Below are 13,337 nucleotides of genomic sequence, written 5' to 3'. Positions count from 1 at the left end.
CCAATCTTCTAGAAAACAATTAAAATGCCAAGATTCTAGCAATACAAGAGAGGTCTAATTTGATTTCTCAAACTTTGTTGACACTCAAGAAAGTAAACTCTTTCCTTTCATACTTAGGGTTACATTATTTGCTCAGATGCCACTGGGAATCACTTATAACTTTCCCCATTTATGTACCAATTTTCACCTGAATCCTCAATTCCTCTTACATTAAACATTCTTCCCACAGAATCTTAGCTGACAGATCAAGGTCTCAAATCCAAATATCTTTCCTAATCATTACTTTTTATTTGTAATTGGCTTCTAAATATTTCTGTCTGGGTGTGTTTTAGTTCATTTGTTCATTCATTCATCTATCCATTTATTCAACAAATATTATAAAGTGCTTTTTCAGAAAGAAAGTCAAGAAAACTAGTTTCCTTTACCTCAAGGAGGGAATGGCAGTAAACCACTATCCTATGTGCTGAGAAAGGCAAGCTGCCCTATATGCTAAGAAAAGCAAGCCTGGTATACTAAAGGAGCCCAGAAATAGAACCTATCAGATGTGGACATCAAAGATGCCACCTGGAGGAACAGCATTTGAATTGAGTAGCAGAGGGTATTCCAGGCAGAGAGACCACTATGTTGGAAGTCACAGAGGTATAGAACCACAGCATGGTCTGTTCAGGAAGGAGCAATTTGTCCCATGAGGCCAGAGCAAAAGCAAAGGTGAGATCATGAAGAAAGAAGAAGAAAGGACTTTGGATGCCCAAAGGAATGTCATAGGGAGCTACCTGTAGGACTTTAAACAGGTAAGGATATGATCAGATTTCTAAAGCAGTATGTATAAAACCTTACGGCTTAATTTCCCTCACCCAATTCTCTGGTATCACAATCCTCACACTCAGACTTGTTCTCACTCTTCATTAACTAGGCACAAACTCTGAAATTCTGGGTCCCAAATAACTGCTGAATCTAATCCTTCTGCTAAATCCTCTTCTTCTGCTGCCATAGATAAAACCCACATTACATCTTTTGAGGACAATTACAAGAGTCTTTGGTGGCAAATACTGCAGACTAGCTCCCAAAAAACCATTAGCCACCCCTTTTTTATTTCCAACTACAGAGGCTGAAAGCTCACCTAGACAATCTCCCTTATACCTGGGGGTGGTAACATGACTTGGCTTTGGCCAACACAATGTGAGATAGGAGCTTCAGGCAGCCTGGGTCACCTGCATTGCACACACAGAATGAGCTAAGATGGAAACCTTGCTGTTTTAAGCCAGGGTGGGCAAATGTTTTCTTTACTTTTCTTTTTAATATATAGTGGGTTATAACTTTAAGTTTTTGTTTGTTTGTTTGTTTGTTTGTTTGTTTGTTTGAAGTACTCTGTACAACCAACATGGAGCTGAAACTCAGGACCCTGAGATCAAGAGTGGCATGCTCTTCCAACTGAGCCAGCCAGGCACTCCAAGGACAAACTTTTTCTGTAAAGGGTCAGATAATAAACATTTAAGGCTTCAAGAGCCACATGTGATCTCTGTCACATATTCTCTGCTTATTTTTTTTTTTAAACAACCATCTAAAAAAAAAAAAAGCCATCATTATCTCACAGGTCATACAAAAACAGGCCACAGCTGGATTTGTCCCATAGGTTGTGGTTTACCACTATTTTAAGCTGCTGAAACCTTCAGGCCACTTGTTACTACAGCATAACATGACCAATCCCAAGTAATATAATAGTATTTTGCATAGACAAATTTCTAGTCTTTATAACCCTGTACACAACTAGAAGCTCCATGAAGATAGTGACGTCTGCCATACTTGTCTTGTTAACTGCTGGACGTCACAGCTCAGGAGTTAACTGCTGAGTCAAGAACTCAAAATCCTCTGCAAAAGACTGTGAGTTCAAGGGACAGAGGACATGGCTTCCATCTAATATCCACTCCTACATGCCTGGTATATGATAGCATTTGATAAGCACTTGAATCTTTGCTAAATGTTCTACAGAATCAAGTATTTTTCTGTTGCTATTACCAGTAGCAAAAGCCAAATACCATTTGAGATACATGTAAAAATGTACACAGCCTATTTAGTTACAGGATGAATATGTGACCTCTTAAGTCATGCACTAAAGCCCATGTCTGAAATCTATTACCATAATTAATTGAGTTTTGTTTTTCTCTTTTTCTCTTCTTTTTTTCTTTCTTTTAGTTTGGGAGAAAGTAGGAGCATGAGAGGCTTCCATTAAAATTTGAGTATTTGAAAAGGTGAAATGGTGGGTCTGTGAGCAAGTTCATTTCCAGCAAATCCCCTTCTTCAGAACATTCTATAATGGAATGGCACAGTGTAGGTCTTATTTGACAGGTGGCAGCACTTAGAGCTGACCTTGACTGTGCTTTGCTTAGCACGCCACTGAGTTGGGTCTGTTCCCTTGTGTGGCATTCAAGGTTGCAAATAAATGCAGAGGCAAGACCTGAACATGTTTCACAGAACAAGTCATTAAGATATACAATCTTTTAAATGGAGATATATTTAGACATTTAGACATTAAGATGAGATACCATTTGAAAAACCACACATACCTAAATATTAGTATAACAACATAAAGTTAGTACTTTCTACCTTGCTGCCTCATGAAGGCAAATTCTCAGCTAGTGTGCTTACTATAAATAATTGCACACCAAACTCAATCTTAAAACATCTAATTCATCTATAGTAAGAAAAAGAGAAAGAGAGGGAAATTTAAGTTTCTCTAGAGCTTTTTTTTTTTCTGGTTACATTTTCAATACATTTTGTCTCAAGCTTCTTAAACATCACTTGTCAATTCTGTGTTTCTTTCCTGAGAGTAAATAAGCCTTCTAGCACAAGAGAAGAGAAAAATAAAATATGACAAGGCTGCCCCTTTGTGGTAACATGATTTCACACACAACCCAGCCATTTTTATAGGCTCTATGAATTGCATCTTTATTTCAACCTCCCAAAATATGGCCTTTTCTACATTTGGTTTCAAATTAATGCTATAAGATTTTAATTTAACCATACCCCTCATAAAAATAAGAATCTCTAAAGTCCACATTTATACCACCAATAGTGATAGACACTGAAAAATATTTTTCATCACTATTACATTTAAAATATCTTTAGGGACACCTGGGTGGCTCAGTCGTTGAGTATCTGCCTTCGGCTCAGGTCATGATCCTGGGGTCTGGGGATCGAATCCGACATCAGGCTCCCAGCAGGGAGCCTGCTTCTCCTTCTGCCTGTGTCTCTGCCTCTCTCTGTGTCTCTCATGAATAAATAAATTAAAAATCTTTAAAACTTTAAAATAGTGATATCAAGATTCTTTAGATTATCTTTTCAGTCATAAAATCATTTTATACTCAATGAAAATATAGTAGCACATTAACACCCTGTCCGTGTAATTGCTTTAATGGAAAGAAACTAGATTAGGTTAAGATTCTATTCTAAGGTATACCACTGCTTCTTTATTTGAAGCTAAAAAAATATTGCCCCATTTAATGCTAAAAAGTTTTGAAAGTTGAATATAATTTTTAAGTTAATAAAACTTAAGTAATAAGTCTGACAAATATTAATAAGAAAAAGTTTGGGCAGAATGGTGATGAGTGGCAGGACAGAGAAAAAGAAAATAAAAGTTTACTTATCCTTGTAAACAAAGTAACTTTTTTCTAAGGAGTCCTTTACAATTTGAAAGAAAGCAAAAATGTATTTTATGAGAGTAAAAATGAAAAGGAGATATTTTGTTATACTAATGTATAGACTTAATGTAACTGGCCTGCCTATTTGGGTTTAAAAGGTGGATTGATAAAAAAAAAAAAAAAAAAAAGGTGGATTGATCATATATATGTATGTTTTCTAGCTGTTAAAATCTTGCTAAAATGAAAGGAAATAAATTTTCTTTAATACATTACTAACTCACAAGAACAATGAAAATGGGCTTGGTGACAACAGAGGATAAGATATTCCAATGAATTTCTGTAAGATGGAAAGTAGATGGAAAATGTACCCTGCAGAAGTCCAAACCATTTGTCTGAGAATAAGAGGACCAAAAGGGTACCCATTCACTCTGCAGAGCCCAGTATGCCACACAAGGAGAGGTGAAGTTAAAAAAAAAAAAAAAAAAAAAAAAAAGCTCAAAAGACAGAGTTAAGATCAAGTGCACAGGTTCCTCCCCAAATGTACATGACACTACCCAGTAATTGAGTTCCCTATGCCACTAGCAGAAATAGAGAGATTTATTTTCCAAAGACATTGACTGAACCAAAAAGAAACAAAACAGAGTGTAGATGAACACATGGAAATTCAGGGAAAATCTATCAACTGGATATAACTCCCTGAGCCCACTTTCTCCACACTGCCTCCCAAATGACAACAACAGATAGACATTGCCTCAGTCAAGATACTGGAGATATATTCTTTGGAAAAAGTTATATAATAACTTTGAGGGGTTCCCAAGGAAAAATGTGCTCTAACAAAGTCCACAGATAGTAGCCTTAGCTGGAACTCGCAAAGCTTCCAACAGCTTATTTAGGGGCTTTCTCAGCCCAGTATCAATAGACATTTGAGAAGTATCACATAGGAAATAGATACTTGGAGGGGAGTGGGGAAGATGGAACCAGAAAATTAAAAAAACAATGCAGTATGCTGAATAGAAAAGTCTACATTATCCTGAGGAAGAATAGAATTAGGCTTCTATGAAAATGATATAAAGAACAAGATAAAAGCTGAGGAAGTTAAAAAAATGTGAAAACAAAAATTAATTAATTTTTAAAAAATTAAGTTAAAGAAATAACTGGGTAGCTCAGTGGTTGAGCATCTGACTTTGGCTCATGGTGTGATCCCGCAGTCCCAGTATGGAGTCCCACATTGGGCTCCCTGCACGGAACCCCTTCTCCTTCTGCCTACATCTCTGCCTCTCTCTGTGTGTGTCTCTCATGAATAAATAAATAAAATCTTAAAAAAAAAAAATAAAGAAAGAACTGAAGTAAAACAAAGAGATCTGAAAACTGAGAGAATAACTATTTTTAAAATAGGAGACTATTTAGCATATAGACCCAAGACTAAAAGGAATTCTAGAAATTAAAGGGAAAGGGAGAAAAATAATGAAGAAATAAGGCAGAAAAATTTCCCAAAACTGAAATGTTACCTCCAATACTGAAATGCAAACCTAGTTCCAAACACATTGAATGAAAAGAGACCCACTCAAAGCTGTGGGTAAATAGAACAACCTAAAAGTCTCTAGATATATAAAAGTGCTCATACAAGCAATGGGAATCAAAATAGCATTAGCTTTCCAAACAACAAAACTGGATGCTAGAAGACTGAAGTAATGCCTTCAAATTTGAAAAGATAACAACTTTCATCTGAGAACACTACACCCACCCAATAGAATACAAGGGTCCCCTAAAAATATTTTGTGACATGCAAACATCCAAAAATTATAAGAACATTCTTTTTTAGGAAAGTACTGGGAGATACACTTCAGCACAACCGGAGAGTTTAAGAAAAAAAAAGTGTGTAAGTGATGAATCACTAAATTCTACACCTGAAACTAATATTACACTGTATGTTAACTGGAATTTAAATGAAAACATGAAAGGAAAAGGAGAAAAGGAAAAAAGGAAGGAAGGAAGGAAGGAAGGAAGGAAGGAAGGAAGGAAGGAAGGAAGGAAGGAAAAAGAAAGAGATGAAAAAACACAGGATGTAAGAAAGACTCCAATTAGGAAAGAAGCAAATATAAGTTCCAGGACAATGGAGTAGACCTAAATTCAAATCCTGTTCTACACAGCAGCAAGCAGCTACTGGAATTGGGTGTCCAGGAAAACAAAATTGAGAGTAACTGCCATGTTTGACCACATGGAAATAGTACAGAGAGGGCTTTTATAATCTTTTTGCAAGACTTGAGAAGAAGAAATAATATGTACATAGAAAACTAAGAAAACAAACAAAAAAGAAGGCAATTACTAACTCCAAGAAAAACAGAAAGGTCTATGAGAAAGGAAAGATGATCAACATTAAACAATAATTATACAGTAATAATAATGTAAACATTGAATACTGACTTAACCCCAAATTGTACAATAACTATGTTGGCAGGATGGTAAATGAGAAAGAAGAAAAAATAAGAAAATTAAATCCTCTACTATCACAATGGAAAATCAAATGCCAGAGGAAGCTAAGGAGAATTAAAAGTGGTCATTTTAGGAAAATAGAGAACTGGGGATTACAAAGAAGTAAGTGTCTCTTTATAAGATTTTTAGCACTATTTTATTTTAAAACTATTTTGATGTACAGTACTGATTACAGAAAATATAAAAATTAATAAGCTTAGACAGAAATCAAGCTATTACAACAAAAGATTAACCCCATTGTATTGAAATGTAACCAAAGGAAATGATTACAGCTGATCTTAGTAAGAAAATAAAAGTCAGGGCTGGCTATTACTCAGAAACATGACCTGAATAGCCATCAAAAGCATTATATGCCAATACAAAACAAAACAAATCTATTCAATCATATGTAGTAATATATAGGTATAATAAATTTAACTTCTAATAATTCCTTTTAACTTATAAATAAAAATATCTACAGGTGTATAAATAAGAAAAATTCTTAAGGAAACATAAGTCTAATTTATAAAAAGAAAAAAACAAAGTTTCTGGCAAAGTTATAATTAACTTCAAATGATTAAGCAAATGTGTGTCCAAGGTAAAGATTCACAATTACTTGGTTTTATATATTTCAAAAAGCACTAGCCTGGAAATATTTCCAAGGAACTTTGTATTGGAAGTTATCTATAGAGTTTCTGTTGGGGTTGCTTTTTTATATTTTAATCTAATATAGGATGCTCTTAGAAAAATCTGGACATTAAATCTAATTGTTGTTACTAAAGACATGTGGTTATGGTAAAGGTGCATGTTTGGAATAACCCTTATGAAGAGTTAGATTCTACTAAGAGAAAGCAGCTTTAAAATGTTATCCTGTGTCTCTCACATCCATAACATTTAGGGAAGTGGTCTCCAAAGCTAAGTGCCTAAGGCAATCCACAAGGGGGCAGGAAAAAATATTGAAACTTCTATTTTTATTTCTTAGTGCACCCCTTTATATCTTATTTGTAGACTTAATGTACTTTATATCAAATAATTATACAGCGATATAATTATAGAATTTATAAATAAGTATATATACATTGGCATTATATTACAAAAATTGTTTTACTGATGGAATGTCATAAGCAAAAAATATTTAGAGACCACTAATTTAGGTATGCATATCCTTACTTATAGTTAGTGAATGATTAATAGTCCATGAGAGTAACATAAGTGTTCATAAGTAAGGAAGAGTAGGAGAATATAAGTCATCAGTCTAGGCTAAAAAGCTAATTTTAAGTTATACTGAGAATTATACAATTGTGGGGGAAAAAATTAACCTCCTCACTTGTAAAATTTATCCAACATTAGGCCTACCTGCTTCAGCTGAAAATATTTTGATAAAAACTGATGCTGAAATATACAAATGCCTAGATTTTTCATAGCCCTTCATATGTACACTTGTCACTCATATGGCACAGACTATATTAAAATAGTTCAAAACAATGTGCTCACATGGTGGTCATAAAAGCTTTTGACGATGAAGTAGTGTTCTATAGAAAGAAAAATATCTAGCAACCACTGAATTGGGAATTAAATACTCAAGCATCCTAACAGTACTTTATTCTCTCATATGGGCAAAACACAACTCTATCAGAACTGCACTCGTCACTGTCCAATACAGGAGCCACTAGTCACATAGGGACATTTACTTAACTAAAATTTGATAGAATTTAAGATTCACATCCTCAGTCACACTAGCCTCATTTCAAGTGCCCAATAGCCACATACTGGACAGTGCAGATAGAGAACATTTCCTTAAATATAGAAACTTCTATTGAACAACTCTGCTCTTGAATAATATTCAAGAATTCCTAAATTAAAAATTTTAAGATTCTTATACTTACTAACTGTTACTTTGTCCTTATCCCCCAACATAATGTTGTTTGGTGTCAGATCTCTATGAACAATCCTCTTCTCCTTGTGTAAGTACCGAAGAGCTAAGCACAGCTTGAAATAGCAAATAAAAAACAAATTTTATTTCCCCCAATATATATATCACCACTGATGACTACTACACACATCTCTAAGAAATCAGCTCAGAAATTTACTGTTTGGTAAAAAAGTTAATGAAAACAAAAGTGTACCTGTATAAATATTTTCCATAGTCTTTCTTCAATAAAATGATGCTGTTTTTCCTTCAAAGAACTGAAATGCTCTCCAAGAGGGACCCCTTCTATAAGCTCCATAACTATATACAACCTATCATCTGTAAGGAAACAAGGAAGAGATAATAGAAATTTAAATTCAATATATTTAGGGGGAAAAAAGCTTATGAATTGGAATCCAAGCTACCCAACGTGTACAGATCACAGTACTGAAGATTTAGAGTCATGCTAAGATATGGATCCACTTAGTCCTGGAGACAGCGGAAGTGAGGGGCCCTTGGGGCTCCTGGAGCCCAACAACAGTCTCTTTTGACTGTGGACAAACTCTTAGCATAAGTTTACTCTGGCAAATATCATCATTTTCTATGTACACAAAGATGTGGAATAGTTGTGAGGCGCCAAGGAGAACAAGTAAATGATGCCAAGTCATGGAGCATTTCTGGAAGAACATGTAAACCCACCTTTTCTCTCCATAGTTTAAAATTTACCCTTAAATCACATCAGAAGTTCAGAAAATTGCATTTTAAACTATTGTTTTATAGTCATATAGATATACCTCCAGAATTTTACAGTGGAATCACGCCATGGTCTTGCAATGGCATAGCTGAAAAGACAAACCACAACAGAAACTTCTGTTATGGTCCTCAGAGCAGAGAAAGCTGGGCTTCTTACTGGTTTTATCTCATGGATACTGGGAATCTCATAACTGACTGCATTCATCTTTTTGCTTTGGATGTCAAGAAACAAAGTAAATGCTACTTTCTCTTCCAAAACCAATATGAAATTAGTAACAATGGCATGTGATATGTATCCTCTGTAATGTTTTTAATGTGCATAAAACATGTATGTACACGATACTCACAAAATTGAAAACATGCTATACATGTTCTGCCGCTTAATACTTTTTCACTCAACAGCCTGACATAACACCATACAGAGGTCCGTGCCATTCTTTCTGTTGGCAGCATAGTATCCCACAACACGGATGGATCATTTTTTTTAAAGGTTTTATTTATTTATTTATTCATGAGAGACACAGAGAGACAGAGAGAGAGAGAGAAGCAGGCTCCATGGGGGGAGCCTGATGTGGGACTTGATCCCAGGTCTCCGGATCATGCCCTGGGCCAAAGGCAGCACTAAACCGCTGAGCCACCCAGGCTGCCCAGATCATTATTAATTCTCCTAAAGACATACATTTATATTGTTTTTAATCTTTCATTATCCCAAGAAATAATCAGTGTATTACTAATCTTACCCCTAGTTTAATTTTTTCCTTTCTTATATTGATTTTTCTTTTTTGATTGAATCATAATTAACATACTGTATTATATTAATTTCAGGTGTTCAATATAGTGATTTAACAATTCTATACAGTACTCAGTGCTCATCACAATAAGTGTACTCTTAATCCCTTTCACCTGCTTCACTCATCCTCATCCTCATCATTTAGTTTTTAATCCATTTTTTATTTTCTCAACTTTTTTCCCTTTTTTATATAATTTCCTAATCTATTTTATCATATTTTATGTATTTTTAAGCCACTTCCAATTATTTTTGGAGGATGTCAGGTTGTAAAAGTTTTATTTTGTTTTTAAATTTGCATAAAGTTGTGTCACTTCAGTAAGTGCAAGTCAGAAGCCAATCCTGATCTCTAATGGGACAAGCACTAAACTATAAGAAATTATTCTAATATTAAGAATTCTAATATCAAGGAGGCAGGATTTACTGGACAGTTTCAGAACTGGTTACCTTTGAATTACCTGGGGGAAGGGAGATGGGTAAAAATCATAAAATGACACTTATAAAAAGGTAATGAGGAAGCCCCAACCATTGTTTTGTACTTCCTTAAATCTTCCTCTAAATGATTTACTTTTAAACTTCATATGTGATGCACATCATTAGGGTTTATCAATACTTTTATTGTTTCAGTCAAAGGTCCTTTATTGTTTTAAACATGTGACTGAGTTTGGCTTTATCTCAACCTTTTGATTCAATAGTCCATTGTCCTTGCACAAAGAGGGCTTACCCACAGAATCAGTCATGGCTCCATCGCCACCTTGTGGTAATTACCTAAACTTCAGGTAAAGAAATCTCAAAGATAAGCCACTCTCCATTTATTTGGGGAGTGAAAAATGTCGTCTGAGTCACCGAAAACAATTTTGTCTTAAGCCATTATCCTTTAGTTTACTGCTCTCCTGATCCTAACGGTTTTGTGTTTGTGTAAGATGAAAGTTATAATAATTTTGCTTTGTTCATGTAGTGTCTTTCATAAGTACTTTATAACTGTCTGTAGGTCACTGATTATATCACTGTTTCACTGACCAAAAAAATGATGTACAAGATCCTCCACAAATAAAGGAAAAAATTGAAAAAAAAAGAAAAGAATTAAGTTTATTTTGTGACATTCTAATATAAAAATATGCACTATAGATATTTTTCCTTAATTAGAAATGTCATGAAAACTCATACTTACTTTCTAGAAATGTTTTGTAATAGCGTACAACATTGGGATGATAGAGCTACAAGAAAATAAATAACAAACATTACATTACCTCAAAATATAAACTTGCAGTCACAATTTAGTTGGACTTCATATTTGAAAACAATATAGAACTTATTATATTCATATTTATCTATAAAATTAAGCATTTCAAGATATCACTTGAGATTTCAGATTTTTATCATGATTCTTATTATTGCTACTTACAAAACTAATCTGAAAATAGCAATCTCCCATATACCCTTAACAATTAAAATTTAAAACTGTACTTTATCACCTAATTTAACTAAAATAGAGAACTGTAGAACTCAAAGTAACCTGAAGAATTCATTTAGCATTCCTCATCCCAACTACACTACATTGCAAAGAGAAGAAAACTGCAATGAAATAATTTATGTTGAATATGTCTGTCATTGCCTCTTGCTACTCCCTATCACTTATTCATCTATACTGTTTCTGTCTATTTAGACTTTGTGTTTTTTATATTCTCCAAAATGGTTAGTATGAAATTGAAAAAAATCTAAGAGTTACTAACTCCATTTACATTATAATAGTAGGCAAGGACTCCCTTCTTGGCCAAACTTTAGTCAGGCTTCTGGAGCCCTCTTCTTGACTAGGCCTCATTCTTGGCCTGCCTGGTTTTATTAAGAATCCTGCCAAGCCAGTTCAGCAAGAATCTCCCTGTCTTGATATCCAATCAAGTTCCTCATCACTCTATCTTTGATGGTTAATGAAGTCCTTCTGAGTAAATTTCCATCTAGCAACTGCCTCATCTGGCCTGTTGGTTGTAAATTTCTAGCTATTGCTATTGTCTTTGGAGCTGAGTTCAATCTCTCTCCCCTGTTGTAATAGTTTGACTCCTATTGCAGTAGTCTTGAATGAAGTCTTCCTTGCCAGGTTTAGGAAGAAGAGTTCAGTATAATTTCCCTTTGACTTTAAGTTTACCTCAGGATATGACACAAAAATTCTACTTTTTCAAAACTTTCCTTTTCTACAAGAATACTAAAATTTTTACAGTTGCTTATGTATAAATTTAAGTTTCTAGGCAAGTTGAAATTTATTCTCTCAGAATAGTTGACATTACATTTATAAATGGCTTGCATCTCTTTCTGGTCTCTTTTCCTGCCCTTTTGAAGGGGAGTCTGGTAACTGTCTACCAAAAACCTCTCCTTTTATTCCTTTATCGAATTGAGTTTGGGTGGAACATGGTTCCTGGTCAGAGATTACATCTCTCAGATTCTCTTGCAGCCCAAGAGGGACTATCACGAAGTTCTTACCAAGGGAATGTAAGGGGAAACATGTCTGCTTCTATGTCTGAGTCTTAAACATTGGGAACAACTCCCCACCATGCTTTAGTTTTTCCTATCTTGTATATAAACGTGCCTGTGGCAGTTTCAACCATGTGGACAAAGACAATGGCCTAGGAGGTAGCAGGGCAGTAAGAGAAAAAGAACCTACATTCCCAAATGACTGTAAGGAACAGAGAACAATACCATCTTGGTCCACTCATTCTAGGATTATTACATGAAAGAGAAATAGCTCATTGCCTTGTGAGGCCTCTTGTTTAAGCCAATGTATTTTGGAACTTCTTTCTTACTGCAGCTTAGTCTTATTCTTAATAAACACACTCCCCTTTTCTAGTTCCATTTCTGCCACCTCTGTCTGCCATCACCTCCTCCTTTTAGACCTCTCAGCATCATCACCCTTTCCAATGGTTCAGTCTTCTCGTAAGAAAGCAATTACAATTTTGGGTTATCTCAAAGTCCAAACACAAACCTTTTATATGTCCCCACCCTGATACTTTCTTCTCTTAGGAAATGTGCTAAGACAAGTCCTACCTCATCAATTATCAAGTGGCCAGCAGATTTTAAACACTATGGGACCAGGTAAGCAACAGAATCATATTGTGGACTTAGCTTACTTGCCAGGCCTATATCCAGATCAGAGTTCAGATGAAGATACTAGGTCAGCAAAAGCCATGCTCTAGCCTTGTGCTATAGTGAAACAGCACACTGCTAAAGATTAGATTTTCCTAAGCATGAGCAAACACTAACTTACTAAAATCCAATCTCTTAATATATATGAAATCAACTATAAAATAAGCTATTAATAATAGTATTCACTGCAATTTCTGAATTGGAATAGAACTATTGATTTCAATGAATAAAGATTGTCATATTTATTTGGTGATCTTTATGTCCCAGCACAGATGCTATGCAAATTTAACTCATGGAGAATAAAAAGCAGTGAAGCTGTTAGCTCTCCACAGGAGTTACAAATGAACAATATTGACAATGAACGTATAAGTAAAGAAAACTGAAAAAGAAACCCATGTATTCTTGGATCACAAAATCTAATCTCACTTTTCTTCTGACATGTTTATTCTTTCTCCCCAAACAAACCTTCATAATGATAGTTTATTAAGTTGTTATGTTAGGTTTGAATATTCTTTTCATGCCAATAAATAATAAACCCATCCTGAAAATCTACTTTTAGATTTAATAAGCTTTATGTGAGGAATGTTAACAGCATGGTTCCACTTGACACAAGTCAAAGAACCCTTAGTCAAATGCTTATGCA

At 34.7% G+C, this 13,337-nt stretch overlaps 1 protein-coding gene across 10 annotated transcripts in view; it reads right to left on the bottom strand.

Moving 5' to 3' along the window:
* Positions 1 to 13,337, bottom strand: part of NEK10 (NIMA related kinase 10) — a 230,932-nt gene that overhangs the window by 150,650 nt on the left and 66,945 nt on the right. For 9 of the 10 annotated variants that reach the window (XM_041734504.1, XM_041734495.1, XM_041734497.1 and 6 more), the window contains 3 exons: positions 10,731 to 10,776; positions 8,237 to 8,358; positions 7,997 to 8,099 (listed from right to left, as the gene is read on the bottom strand). In XM_041734504.1, coding sequence (XP_041590438.1) covers positions 7,997 to 8,099; positions 8,237 to 8,358; positions 10,731 to 10,776 — 271 coding nt within the window. Of the gene's footprint in view, positions 1 to 7,996; positions 8,100 to 8,236; positions 8,359 to 10,730; positions 10,777 to 13,337 lie in introns of those variants that run through there. The other variant, XM_041734503.1, reaches the window with a different exon arrangement.

The sequence above is a fragment of the Vulpes lagopus genome, chromosome 19, assembly GCF_018345385.1.
Source record: "Vulpes lagopus strain Blue_001 chromosome 19, ASM1834538v1, whole genome shotgun sequence".
Classification (NCBI taxonomy): Eukaryota; Metazoa; Chordata; class Mammalia; order Carnivora; family Canidae; genus Vulpes; species Vulpes lagopus.
Note: the sequence above shows the minus strand (reverse complement) of the source record. Positions and strands in the feature narration are given on the sequence as shown.